Genomic DNA, 14,150 nt, shown 5'->3' on the forward strand with positions numbered 1-14,150 from the left:
GTGCCTTGGGGTTGCTCTTCTTGAGGAATATCTTTGTGGTGTTCTCAGTATTACCTGGAGTTGAATATTGTCCTGCTTTGCTAGGTTGGGAAGGTTTTCCTGAATAATATCCTGAGGAGTATTTTCCAGCTTGGATTCATTCTCTTCATCACATTCAGGTACACCTACCAAATGTAGATTAGGTCTCTTCACATAGTCCCATATTTCTTGGAGACTTTGCTCATTCATTTTTATCCTTTTTACTCTATTCTTGTCTTCTCGTTTTATTTCATTAAGTTGGTCTTCGACCTCTGATATCCTTTCTTCTGCTTGATCAATTTGGCTGTTAAAACTTGTGCATACTTCGTGAAGTTCTTTTGTTGTATTTTTCAACTCTGTTAATTCACATATATTCCTCTCTATATTATCTATTCTTGTTAGCATTTCATCAAACCTTTTTTCAAGTTCTTAGTTTCTTTGCATTGGGTTAGAACAAGTTCCTTCAACTCCCAGAAGTTTCTTATCATCCACCTTCTGAAGCCTGCCTCTGTTAATGGAACACAGTCTTGCTCCATCAGGCCTTGTTCCGTTGCTGATGAGGAACTGTAATTCCCTGTAGAGGGAGAGGCATTCTGATTTTGGGTATTCTCAGCCTTTTTAGCCTGGTTTCTTCCCTTCATTATAAATTTATCCATCTGTCGTGTTTGTAATCACTGCCTTTCTAAGTAGGTTTCTGAGTGGACATCCAATTTATTGATTCCCAGTGCCAGAATCTGAGCAACCCACTGCACCGGCTAAAACAGCAGTGTTAAGATTGATGGTGCTTTTCTGACTCTGCACCAAAAACCACCGTGCCAAGGCACCAGCAAAAGCGCTGCACTGGCCACAAGAGTTGCGGTGGCGACCCATGGGGCTCCTCCGCTGGGAATCTCCTGGTCTGTGAGCAACAAAAATTCACCTAAAACTGTGGCGTCCTCTTGTTTTCTATGCTTTCACTGGGAGCCACAATCCCGAGCTGCTAACGATCAGCCATCTTGGATCTCTCTCCCTCAATCCCTCATCTTCTTATCCCACACCTACCTCTGCTTTTTACCTTTATCCTTTATTATATTCCTTGGTTTTCTCTTTAGTCTGTTCCTTTCTGGGTTTTTGTTTGTTTGTTTGCCTCAGATGATCATTCTCCAACTCCTGCATCTCTATCTCTCCCTGATCCATTTCATTCCTAGTTTTTATGCCTTGTTCACCATGGCTTTGGCAGAGAGATTGTTCTAGCTGTATCCTTGGGGCTTGGCACAGGGTCTGTGTCTCTCTCTGTCTCTCAAGGGAGCTAGAAGGGCTCATGAAGGGCCTGAAATAATATAATCATTGAAATATACATCCTACATTTTATTTAAAATTCCAAAGTGGCTTCTTTTGTATGAAATATGTACATCAATTAAAATAGTTTTATATGTGGATAACAGGTACACTAGAATCCTAATCCCCACCATTATGTAATATACTCATGTAACCAACATGCACATGTGCCCCCAAATTTAAAATTTAAAAATAAATAAATAAATGCTGATTAAGGTAAAAAATAAAACAGTTTAAATTATGTTTTAAATGAAAAAAATTATTGTATGTTATTTATGCTTAATTGCTAATTTGCTAAAGATGTTATTGTTTGTGTAATGCTGTTTTCACAAATTTCCCCTGTTTTCTTTTCTTTTTTTGAGACAGAGTCATTGCTGCCCAGGCTGGAGTGCAGTGGTGCAATCTTGGCTCACTGCAACCTCCACCTCCCAGGTTCAAGTGATTCTCCTCTCAGCCTCCCAAGTAGCTGAGATTACAGGTGCCCACCACCACACCCAGCTAATTTTTTGTATTTTTGGCAGAGATGTGGTTTTACCATGTTGGCCAGGCTGGTCTCAAACTCCTACCTCGTGATTCACCTGTTGTGGCCTCCCAAAGTGCTGGGATTATAGGCATGAACCACCCCACCCAGCCCCCTATTTTAATATACTGGGGTGGTCTCAAATTTGACATGGTCCAGTTGTTTTTATGCTTTTGAGAAACCTTAACCTGACTCAATTCCAGGAAAATTCTTAATGACTTTATCTTGTATGAGGCCTGAAGCCTGGGTCCCTTGTGGCATAGCTGCCCCCACCTTAGGGCACTAAGTCACAAACAGGCAGGGCCAGCTTTTGTATGTGAGTATCTGCACAGATGGAGAGGACCCCAAAGTCAAGCTTACATCTGCGAAGCCAGATGACAGGGAGTTCAGTGTGTGTTTGTCTGTGTTGGTGGCTGGAGGAGGAGAGGAGCTAAGAGATTATCAGCAACTTGAAAAGTGTCTGAAGGCATCGAGTATTGGAAAAAGTGAAGAGGAAATGGAGGCAGGCGCCTGAGTGATGGCCTCTGTAGACGATCAAGAATTGCTGTGGCCATCTAGTTTGATGAGTTTGTCAAACTAGAGTTGAAACGGCCAAGATCAGCAATGACATCACATCTCTGCATCTCTGTATCTCTAGCTCCAAAAGCAAAGTCCCAGAGAGGCATAAAAGAAAATCTGTCATAAATTTACTTTACGGTCTTGTCTAGAATATGGAAGTCTATTTATTTGGGGTAACTTTTTTTAAATGTCAATAATTTGGCAGAAAATATATGCAAGCTCTACATTGCCCATGTGTAGTCAGAAGTAAAAATCTCTGTTTTTCACATATGCAGTAATACCCCACCATACTACAACAAGTGAAGTATACAAACTGACTTGCATAAAATGCAAGATTGCATTAATGTGATATTAACGAAAAACAGCATTTTTAGTTAGGCCTGTACTATCACAAAACACAAGAGGAAGTATATTGGAAATTATACCATATACAACAGACTATACATTAAGTTTAAAACGTCCCAAATTGCGCATCCTACACATGTACTCTGGAACTTAAAATAAAAGTTGATAAAACAAAACAAAAAGTTTCAAATGACTAAGAGACCATCAAAGTCTAACCTCACCACTTCCTACAACCTCCATTCCTTCTACCCCCACCCAACAGGACATAAGAACCTTTGCCTGCCTGCCTTTGAGAATGGATGCAGAAATGAGGTCTGGAGCCAATGGCCAGCCACATTATGATGTAAATCCATACCATCTATGGGCTTATCTTTTGAAAAATAAAATATAACAACAGAAATAACAAAGATAGTTGCAGATGGGAAAAAAATACCATGTAGTTATGGGAAATATCTCAGAAAATCGACCTACTGGGGTCGTCATTAACCAGTGTAACAAAGAAATATTCAAATTAGAGAATTCTAAGATGTGACAACTCTGATTATGTAGAATGAGTATTTGGGGGTTCCCAACCGGGGCACATTGTAATCAGGCTACCTCTGTAGACCACACTAGGGCTGTTATGCTGCAAAGTTTTCCAACCAGAATTTTTACCTTATGTTGCTCAAGTTTCCGTTGTATCATGTTTGCTGTTTCCTCGTGGACCTGCTGAATGGTTATTTCCTCTCTCAGGGCCACCTCTGCTCTGTACAGCCAGGCACCTATGGTGCCCAGAGGTGCCGGAAGAGATTTATCAAGGTGTATATGCCAATCACAGAGCTAAAATTTAGAAAGCAGAAAAATAAAATATCTTTAATACAGATGACAATTTATAAAATTACTCCTAAATAATTGTAAATATACATAAAGCTTTAAGTTAATGATTTCAGGCTAAGTTAATAAATATCAAATAAGCAAATGTCTGTGTTCTGAGTTTGATACTTTAGGGATGGGGAGAAAATTATAGTTACAGGCAAGTTTTGAGGAAACTCAAAATACATCTTAAACATGGAAAAATATTATTAGAAGTGTAAGCAGTTTTCCTCTAAGAGGGATAGCATAAAACACCACTAATTTTCAGTGTGGTTTTAGCTTTAAGGAGAAGGATCAGGTTTGCTAACATGCCTGGAGGATGCAGTAGTTAGATATCTGGCAGGTGTGTATTTTGGTGGTCGGAATGACAATCCCATTAAAACCTCCCACATGATCAGAACAAGTCCAGAAAAATTAGGGTTATCTAAGCAGCTCTAGACAAAGATGAGTTTAAAGGATTCTTTCCACAATTCTATGATTGTCTACCCTTCTCTTCATCTGTTCCATTTTACCCAATCCTCAGACACATTTCCTAGCTTACTGGAATACCAGGTGGGATGAGTTGAGGTGCTTAGGAACTAGCCTTTTCTTTAATGGAGTCACTGGGAAAAAAATGAGATTATTCAAAAAAATTAGGCTGGGTGCAGTGGCTCACTCCTGTAATCCCAGAAATTTTGGAAGCCAAGATGGGTGAAATGCTTGAGTTCAAGAGTTCAAGACCAGCCTGGGCAATATAGTGACATCTCATATCTACCAAAAAAAAAAAACTTAGCCAAGCATGGTGGTGCATGCCTATGGTCCCAGCTACTTGGGAGATTGAGGTAGGAGATTGCTTGAGCCCAGGAGGTTGAAGCTGCAGTGAGCTGTGATTATGCCGCTGTACTTTAGCCGGGGTGACAGAGCAAGACAGTATCTCAAAGGCAAAATAAAATAAAAATAAAAGACATATGGTAAGTTCAAGACAAATATTCTTATTAGTAATAGAAGAGTTCCAGGTGTTGGAAATCTTGATCTTTAAGCATGAAGAATATGAATATGAAAGATACTAAGCAGTTTTTCTTCAGATTTGTGAACAATCAGATAAAAAGAGATGCTTGATTTAAAGAATATAAAACTGCATGTCAATAAAGGAAGATCATTAAATGTTGATGAAACGTGGTTTTGGAATACAAGAAGTTGTTGTGGCTCCATTCTGGAGAATCTGCTACAAGACAAGAGTCACCTCTTCTAAACAATCCAGAAGAAAGTTGTATGAAGTGTGAAGTGATCCAGATGGTCTCAAGATTTTAATCTATCATATAGTCAATGGCTGATATCACATACAGGGGAGGCAAGGCAAGAAAATAGCTGTTAAACCAAACACTTCCACTAATTTACAGGAAAACTAGACAAGGAGGCAAAGATTCTCTCATAGTTTAGTCTTTCTAACCTAAGACAGAGGCAATAAAACCTGCTGTCATATCACTGTGTAGAAATAGATGATGAAAAATATTCTTTACTAAATGTATTAAGCCCTAATACAATTAATTGTGGGAACTTACCCTGGAGGACACTCTATCCCAAGATTGTTTTACCAAGGCTTGGTCAAGTGACAATTTTCCGTCTCTATGTAATGGTTGTATTAAATGTTCAATCTGTTTCCTTTTCATTTCATATTGAACTCTGAAGTGCTTAAATGACTAAAAGAGGAAAAACAGTAACAGTATGGCAACTAGTCAAAAAAAGCAAAGCAAAAGAAAGCACATTTCCTAAATAACAATCTTTTCTATTTGGATAACACTCAATATATGCTGTTGATAATAATCACGGTAGTCATTACACTAATAGCAGCTGTCATTCACCATCCGTGACATAGCTTGACCCTGTGCTAAGTGCTTTCTGCATATTATCCCCTTTGGATCTCTCCATCACCCTACAACATAGACATGTGTTATTATTCTGAACCCCAGAAATGACTTATCAAGGACAAGTAGTAGAGGTAGGACTAAAGCTAGGATTTCTCATTTCCAGTAAAGTAATTTTTATACCAGTTTATGTTTGTCAGGAAATCATAGTAAATAGGAGTAAAAATCTTCACTAACGATCAAGATAATTGCTTTTTTTTAAGTATGAAACAATTTACAAATAGAAATTGCATATATTGAAATAATGCAGAATTAAAGCTATTTAGATTTGTGTTTAAGTAAGCCTGCATAAAGAGGTTTACTTTAAAGGACAATGCTTACATGATAATCCTTTGCTTTAATTTCATGGTATTAAAATATTAAGTATGTCACAGTACAGTTGACATCAATTTATCCTATGTAGACTTAACTATAAGCTTAATGCTGACATTAAAATAGTTTTAAAGTTTTATATTTTATATGAATTACATTAACTCATCCTAAAATGTAACTCCAAATCTCAACATGAAATGAAAATATCATTAAAATGTGCAATTATGTTACAGAACAGGAGACTGGCCCTTACAGAAGCTAGCAGATAACACATCTAAAAGAATTTCAAAATTATAAACAAACATGTAAATTCACATGAAGAACACTGGGGGGAGACAGTGAATTAGAATTTTACCTACAAGTTTATCTTCCATTTTCTCTGAGTGGAATTTTAAAAATACCAAAACATAGGCTGTGTGCAGTGGCTCACGCCTGTAATCCCAGCACTTTCAGAGGCCAAGGCAGGCAAATTATGAGGTCAAGAGATCGAGACCCTCCTGGTCAACATGGGGAAACCCAGTCTCTACTAAAAATACAAAAATTACTACTAATTTCTCCAATTAATCCACTAAATTTTGGTATGAGATTAAAAAAATTAATTTTAATGTATTATTTTGGTGGCCTAATGTGTCTTACTTTTTCAATTAGTGATATATTGTTAAGTACTGTATTTATTCTGCCTAAGGCATGAATCTCCTTTCACCTAACTCTTTCCTTGCTTCTCTGTGAGAAACTGGTGAGGGAGTATAAAATACATGTACATCTTTTTAGAAATTAGTTTGTGAATGATGAAAAACACAGCAAACAGATCAAGGAAGATTCAAATTAACCTTAAGAAATGAATCAAACCTGTGGACTTCTATACAGTCTATAATGAATATTTATTAACATCACATTTAATCTTCCCACTGTGTTACCTATGGGGCATTCTCTGCCCTTGTTTAAATTTTCTAACCAAAAGGGTATTTCCTGAAAAGAGTGTTTATATTTTATGCTTTTCTAAGCCTTTATTTCCCTCATGAAATAGCATCTGTATAACAGGTAGCTTTATAACTTGCAATTTATTTTTTGATAATCTTTGCCAAACCTAAACCTCATCAGTGGACTAAATAAGTATATTCACTCTGTTCTTGTAATTCTTTTCTCCATTTACTGACTTAATCGTTTTTTAATGGATCTCAGCCCAGAAAATTTTATTTTGGGGAAAAAAGCTCACATTGAATTTCAATGCAAAAAAGTACATGCATATTAACCATATATTTATTGCTTTGCTAAGTTCAACAAAAATAATACTGATGGTATCATCCATTTAAATTCAGGCATATTTTATAGATATGATTATATAAAATCACTAGTGCCATGGATAAATCTTTTGGCTACCATGTTGAAGCTCTCACATCGTTTTATCTTTTTCTATAGCAGAAATGACTGAAATATTATGTAGTGCAGAATATATTATAGAATGTAATTCATGATATGCTATATTTAATTTTGCCACCATAGTCGGGTGATGTTTTACATTGGGAAAAATGATACTGTTGAATCAAATAAATGTTTTTATTAATTTTTATTTTTTTCTTCAACTTTTATTTTAAGTTCTAGGGTACAGGTAGAGGATGTACAGGTCTGTTGATAGGGAATTGTATGCCATGATGGTTTACTGCATAGTTCAACCCATCACCTATGTATTAAGCCCAGCATCCATTAGCTATTCTTCCTGATGTTCTCCTTCCCCTACTCCCCTAAAGACCCCAGTGTGTGTTATTCTCCCTTATGTGTCCATGTGTTCTCATAATTCAGCTCCCACTTATGTTTGGTTCTCTGTTCCTGTGTTAGTTTGCTGAGGATAAGGGCTTCCAGTTCCATCTGTGTCCCCGCAGAGGGCAGGATCTTATTCCTTTTTATGGCTGCATAGTATTCCATGGTGTAAATGTACCACATTTTTTTTTTTTCTCCAGTCTACAGTGATGGGCATTTGGGTTGATTCTGTGTCTTTGCTATTGCGATCACACTTTTTAAATGGGAATAACCTTTGTTTTGTGTCTTGGAAATGAAAATCGGAAGCAGAGGTCCAATTAATGACACTGTAGTGAGACTGGGGAAAAACAGTAACTCTGAGCTCAACTTGAATGCAGTGGTGTTGGACTAGGCAGGTCGCAGTAGAAACTGATCCCTTTAAGAGACCCATTCCAGTACTCAAGTTGCAATCCTTTATTAAATTCAGCCTATTTTATACTAAGTTTCAATTTTACTCAAATCTTAGTTCTTGGTAGATTTTTGTGTTAGATGACATCTATAAGATCATGAGTTCTATAAAAACAATGACTCCGCATTTGTTTTCTGAGTCATATGTAAGACTGAGTTATGAAAAAAGTGATGAAACCTCAGTGTTCCATATATAGTGTGGATACAGTGCAATTTAAGACTATCTATGTAAGATAGAAATACAATTATTACATTATTTGAAAACTTAAGGTAATGAATTTTATATCTTTAAAGACTTTTCTCATTAATGTCATATGAAGCATTAAGCAGAGATCAAATGACATATATGAATCTTAGTCAAAAATAGCTTTTGAAAAATTCAAAAAGGTTTTTCATACATTACCTGATATTTATCCTGTAAATTTGATTCCACCATCTGTGCTCTTGTCAAATCTCTCTCAAATTGTTCTATCCAAACCTTCACTTCCTTCAAAATTAGCCTGTCTTCTCTCTGGAAACGAGGAGACATTACAATTGTATTAGTATCTGTGCATTTATTTAATTGCTGATTGATACTTGACTGATCCTAGAAGAAACTTAATATTCAGTAAGTCCCAACTGTCTCTGAAAATTTTTTTCTCCTTACCCCCACCCCTTTAGGACAGTAAGAAGCAAAAGTTAACTCTACAATAATATCTTAGTTATATTATTGAATAATGAAATTAACCACCTCCATTATTTTGCAAAGTAATGCTAATTCAATAAAGAAAATGTGCCCAGGAGGGAATTACACAAATGATAAGACTAATAGCTGGAGTAGAAACACAGTCCTGTAGATTGCTTCCTAACCCAAGGCCATTGGTAAGCCAGACGACCATTCTAGATGGGATTCATTTTGACTGAATTGGAGGAGTTACAGTCAAAATACCATTGGATAACCTGTCTATACTATGTTTAAACTGATATTAGGTATTACAAACTCCAAGTAGACAGAAAACACATTTATCTTATTCAATACGGTATTCCTAGAGCCTGGGAGCATAATACCTGTTAAAGATTTTCCAAGTAATTTGCTGAATAAATGCATTCAGGTCACCAACTGGGATTTTCATACTTATTTTCACAAATGATAAGAAGGGCCATTCTATAACAGCATTAATTTAGTGAAGAATCCTAACTTTTCGTCAAGATGTAGTGTCTCATAAGAATGTCAAGTATTCATAATCCTACTGAACATGATTTTTTTGGCATTTACAAAACAGCTTTCAACTCCAGCATCTCACTTTCTGCTGAGAGTGCTGATACAGGTAAAATGACTGTCCCCCTTGGCAGGTGATATTTCAGAGTGGAAAGAAAGCCATTTATGGAGGCAGGCCAAACTGGTTTCAAATTCTGGCTCTGCCATATATTAGCTCTGTGAACTTGGTGTGTGTGTGTGTGTGTGTTCTTAATTTCTCTACTGTTGTACTAGAAGATGTACTAAAGGGTGTGTTGAATCATCACACACCCTTTCAATGGTTTTGGTGAAAATTAGAGGTAATCTATATAGCATGTCTAGTACAGAGGCTGACACATTCTCATGATCCATGCCTTCTCTCACTTTCTTGTCTTGCAAAAGCAGTCATCTCCTGCCTAAACACTTGTCACATTTTCCCCTGGGACAATGCCTTTTTCAGAACTCAGCTCAGGCATAATATTCTCTAGGAAGCTTTTTCTAATCCAGAAGTCTGAGTAAGGGCATCTATCTCCTAACCCAGAGTTTGTGGCTGAATAGATGTGGAGTAGAGCAAAAAATCCATTTGTCTATGTCCCCAGGTGTTCTGGTGCTGCTGGTTAAGGAACCATATATTGAGAACACTTCTTTATGATCCTGTGACAACCTGAGCTCCAATATCCACGCAAATGCATTATATTGTACTCATCCCCCTTAACTCTCTCTCGTTTTCTCAATTTTAAAGTCAATCTTCTGTGTCCTTGGATTCAATCAACAGCAGATTAAAAATATTTGGAAAATAAACAATAAAAATAACAATAAAGCAGTAAAGACAAGACAAACAAAATATAATACAGTGTAACAACTATTTAAATAGCATTTACATTGTGTTAGGTATTATACATAAGCTAGAGATTAAAGTATATGGGAGGACGGGAGGCTGAGGCAGGAGAATTGCCTGAACCCAGGAGGCGGAGGTGGCGGTGAGCTGAGATCACACCATTGCACTCCAGCCTGGGTGACAAGAGCAAAACTCCGTTTCAAAAAAAAAAAAGGTATATGGGAGGAGATGTGTAGGTCATAAGCAAATACTATGCTATTTTACATCAGGGACCTGAGCATCATGAAATTTTCTATTTTGGGGGGTTGTGGAAGCTACAACTTGTGAATATCTAGGGACAACTGTACAAACTCCGTATGTATCTTCTTAATCTCCATCATCTAACACAGTGTCTGGCACTCAGAATCACTCAATAGATGATTGCAGAATAAGAAATAAGTTAGAAACATAGTTAGAAGCAGGAAGAAATGGAACTGGAGCCCAAGTCTACAAAGCTTCAGTTCCTCTCAGGATGTCTTTTCTGAATGAACAGGTGAATATAATTAAGGTACATGTTTTATTATTTGTTGATTTTCATGCCCAGCAAAGCACTGATAACATATTCTTATGAGCTCAGAGGGAAAAATTGTTCTTGGTCTGTCTCCAAGATACCAGACGTCAATATGACTGCCAGAAAGGACCTATCTAACAGTGAGCACGAGACTTCACTGTGAACCTCTGAGGACAGGCTGCTCAGGAACTTCTGCATTTAAAAAGCACTTGACTGCCCTGAAGAGGAGCTATTTGTTACCTAAAGTCATCTGAGAGAAAAGGGTTATGTTCTTAAAGTAACTTTATTAGAGTCTATTTAGTAAACAACTTTCTAATGGTTGGGAAGTGTCTAGCAGATTGCAATAAAGTGAGAAGGATGTAGCTATTTACATACTCAACATTCTCCTTTCTAAGAGAAAAATAATGTACAAAACAATATTTATAGCCCATTAGTCTAGGGCTCTTCTTCAACTGATAACTTTCACACACATTCAGAAGACATGAAAACCTACTGCTTATAGAAGACTACCTAAATTCCAAGCTGCTAAACTGTCAGCATTCTCTCTACTTTCTTTGTTCACTTCATTTTTTTCTTTGTCTCTCATTCTCTCATACACACACACACACACACACACACACACAAGTCATGTTTATGTTTGTGTACCATGTTCACATTTTCATAAACTAATATTTTATGGAGCATGACATTTTAAAAAATTTAGTATTTGACATGAAATTCGTTACTTCTGATTTTTCTATTCCAATGTTGTTATAAAGTCTATTGTATTGATAGATCCGTAACCCAAGGCCTAGATGGAACATAAAGAAAAATGGAAAAGCTGAAATATGGGACATGCATTAACTTGGATATGGACAGGAATTCATAACTATTCATTATGCTAACATCTTTTGAGCACCTCCTAAATGTCATGAACTTTACGAAACCACGAGAGCCGATACTGAGCAGAAGAGAGTGAGGAAACACAGACCGACAAGCTAACCCAATACTTACCTTTATTGTTGATTCCCTGCTCACATTTTAAGATACAAAACTAAACTTTTATTTTGTTTTTATTTGCTGTATCACATTTAAAGACAACAAATGTAGTTATCATATATCCTTCTTTATATTAGTGTTACGAAGCAGTATAAAAAAGAAATTAATTGATAGATACCATTTTATAATTAAAGATTAATGGGCAAGTCCATGGGAGTAGCTTAGGCTATCACTAACATTTGACAGCACATATGTATGTTATTTGTTCTGTTAGAAGGGAAATGCAAATGCCGTGATTAAAGGATTAAAAGAAATGTATACATAAAGACAGAAACATGCAACTGAATGACTGAAATGCTACAGAATGCAGGATGTTCGAAAGACGTCATCAATGCAAGATTACTTAAATCTTACCTTAAAATTTTGTATAGAATTTGCAAAAGATGGGAAACCTGGAAGTATTTCCTAACAATATGAAAAGATAATATATAGAAACATAAAATAAATAGGGACAAAAATTATTCATGAAACAAGAAGAAAATCAATGGAAAGGCATCTGCCTTTAGAGAAATAGGCAATCATTTCAAGGGTATAATCACTTTAAGACACTTTCATAGCTTTTGAAAACATAAAAATGTTCAACTCCAGTAAGGCAGCACAGTTTTCTAGAAAATGACATTTTTATTTTAACTTGAAATAGTCATATGTAGCTATGTATTTTGTAAACATGTCTCAAAATAGCATTAAATATTTTAGAAGGTGAACTGTTTAAAGAGAAGGTATATGGACTCATATTATTTTCCCTATAAATATACACAGCACACATGTTTCCTTGTCCTCATAAAAATTAAACTTGTGTTGTGTTTCAGAGGGCAGTCAGGAATATTTGTTGCAATGGAAGAATGGACAGGTGAAAAAATAAAGGAAAGTGTAGAAGGTGAATGAGAGAAGCCAATAGACCTATTTTATTTATTTATGGCTGAGTGCTAATTATTCAAGAAATATCTTAAGTGGAAAAGTTTATCAGTTTTATTGGATGAAGTAAAAAAAAATCTATGGTGATGTCGATTTTCAGTAAGAAAATCATATTTAAAATGGTATCCATAAAATATTTAATTAAAATAAAATCACAAAGGGGATATATAAATCAAATACACACAAAAATGAAACCCTGATAGATATGTTCATGCCAAGGATTTTTTTAAAAAATGAATTAAGAGAGTAAGAGCTGAGTGACAGATACTGAGTACTTTGAGGTGATGGTTCAAAACTAATAAGAATAGTTTATAAAGTATTAAAGGTTCACTAGACAGAATTAGATGACCATTAACTGTGTTAAATAAATGTAAACCCTACATCATAAAAAAATAAAAAATTAAATTTTTCAAAATATTCAAAACAGCCAGGTGCGGTGGCTCACACCTGTAATCCCAACACTTTGGGAGGCCAAGGCAGGTGGATCACGAGATCAGGAAATAGAGAACATTCTGGTCAACATGGTGAAAACCCATCTCTACTAAAATTATGAAAATTAGCTGCACATGGTGGCACATGCCTGTAATCTCAGCTACTTGGAAGGCTGAGGCAGGAGAATTGCTTGAACCAGGAAGTCAGAGGTTGCAGTGAGCCAAGATTGTGCCACTGCACTCCAGCTGATGACAGAGCAAGACTTCGTCAAAAAAGAAAAAAAAACAAAATATTCAAAATAGCAGTTTTAGATGTAATGCACTATATGCACCACATTACAAATGCCACTAAAAAAAGGGCAAAGCTTCCAATACATTTTTATCAAAAATAAGTTTTGAGATAAGCTAGAAGAAACCATATGCATCCTCTTTTTAGGAAAGGGATAGAGGGAATTTTTTTAATGACCAGACTTTATTTTCTACATGATTAAAGTAACCTCTTAAAATAGTAAATACTTTTTAGTAAAGTATATTAAAAAGCTTATATCAATAACACTCTATCGATATAAGGATTTTCGCATTAAACTCCTGCTCATGAGCATTAAGTAAAGCATCTCCTTTTATTTTTTTAGATGCTTCCAGCCACAAAGTTTACTAATCTGGAGAGATGAGTAATGTCAGAGACTTTAAAACAGTAAAACCTCAGACACCAAATTAGATATAAATCCATCTGGGTAATATAAGGACTTCACATATAAAAACCAGATGGAAGTTTGGATGGATTTTCTTGGTGCTATATGAAGTAAGTCTAATGTGTTTTCTTATAGAGTTTGTTATTCACACAGCAATATTGTCAGAACCCAGCAAGCCCCAGATAACTCCAAAATATTTGCATCAATGTATGCCAGCATTTGCACATGGAGTCTTTGCTTTAGCCATTTGTGGTGGTTTTTAGAAACAATTACTTTACTAGTAATAACTATAGATAAGTCACTCTGGTGACCAATGTTTGTGCTCCAATCCTGGCAAAGAGCAAAAGAGGTTTACTGAACTTAGCGTTTTTAAAAAGCTAACATACTTCTATCAAATGCCAGATTAATTTCATCTAAGAAATCTAGGAAACAGCAGTTA

General features: G+C 36.0%; 1 protein-coding gene across 30 annotated transcripts in view; it reads right to left on the reverse strand.

The window, feature by feature from the left end:
• Window positions 1-14,150, reverse strand: part of SYNE1 (spectrin repeat containing nuclear envelope protein 1) — a 518,696-nt gene that overhangs the window by 369,709 nt on the left and 134,837 nt on the right. For 26 of the 30 annotated variants that reach the window (XM_035297742.3, XM_017971476.4, XM_008995260.5 and 23 more), the window contains 4 exons: window positions 12,028-12,078; window positions 8,435-8,542; window positions 5,152-5,289; window positions 3,413-3,577 (listed from right to left, as the gene is read on the reverse strand). In XM_035297742.3, the coding sequence (XP_035153633.3) occupies window positions 3,413-3,577; window positions 5,152-5,289; window positions 8,435-8,542; window positions 12,028-12,078 (462 nt within the window). The remainder of the gene's footprint in view (window positions 1-3,412; window positions 3,578-5,151; window positions 5,290-8,434; window positions 8,543-12,027; window positions 12,079-14,150) is intronic. The other 4 variants (XM_078370315.1, XM_035297743.3, XM_008995259.5 and 1 more) reach the window with 1 other exon arrangement.

The sequence above is a fragment of the Callithrix jacchus genome, chromosome 4, assembly GCF_049354715.1.
Source record: "Callithrix jacchus isolate 240 chromosome 4, calJac240_pri, whole genome shotgun sequence".
NCBI lineage: Eukaryota > Metazoa > Chordata > Mammalia > Primates > Cebidae > Callithrix > Callithrix jacchus.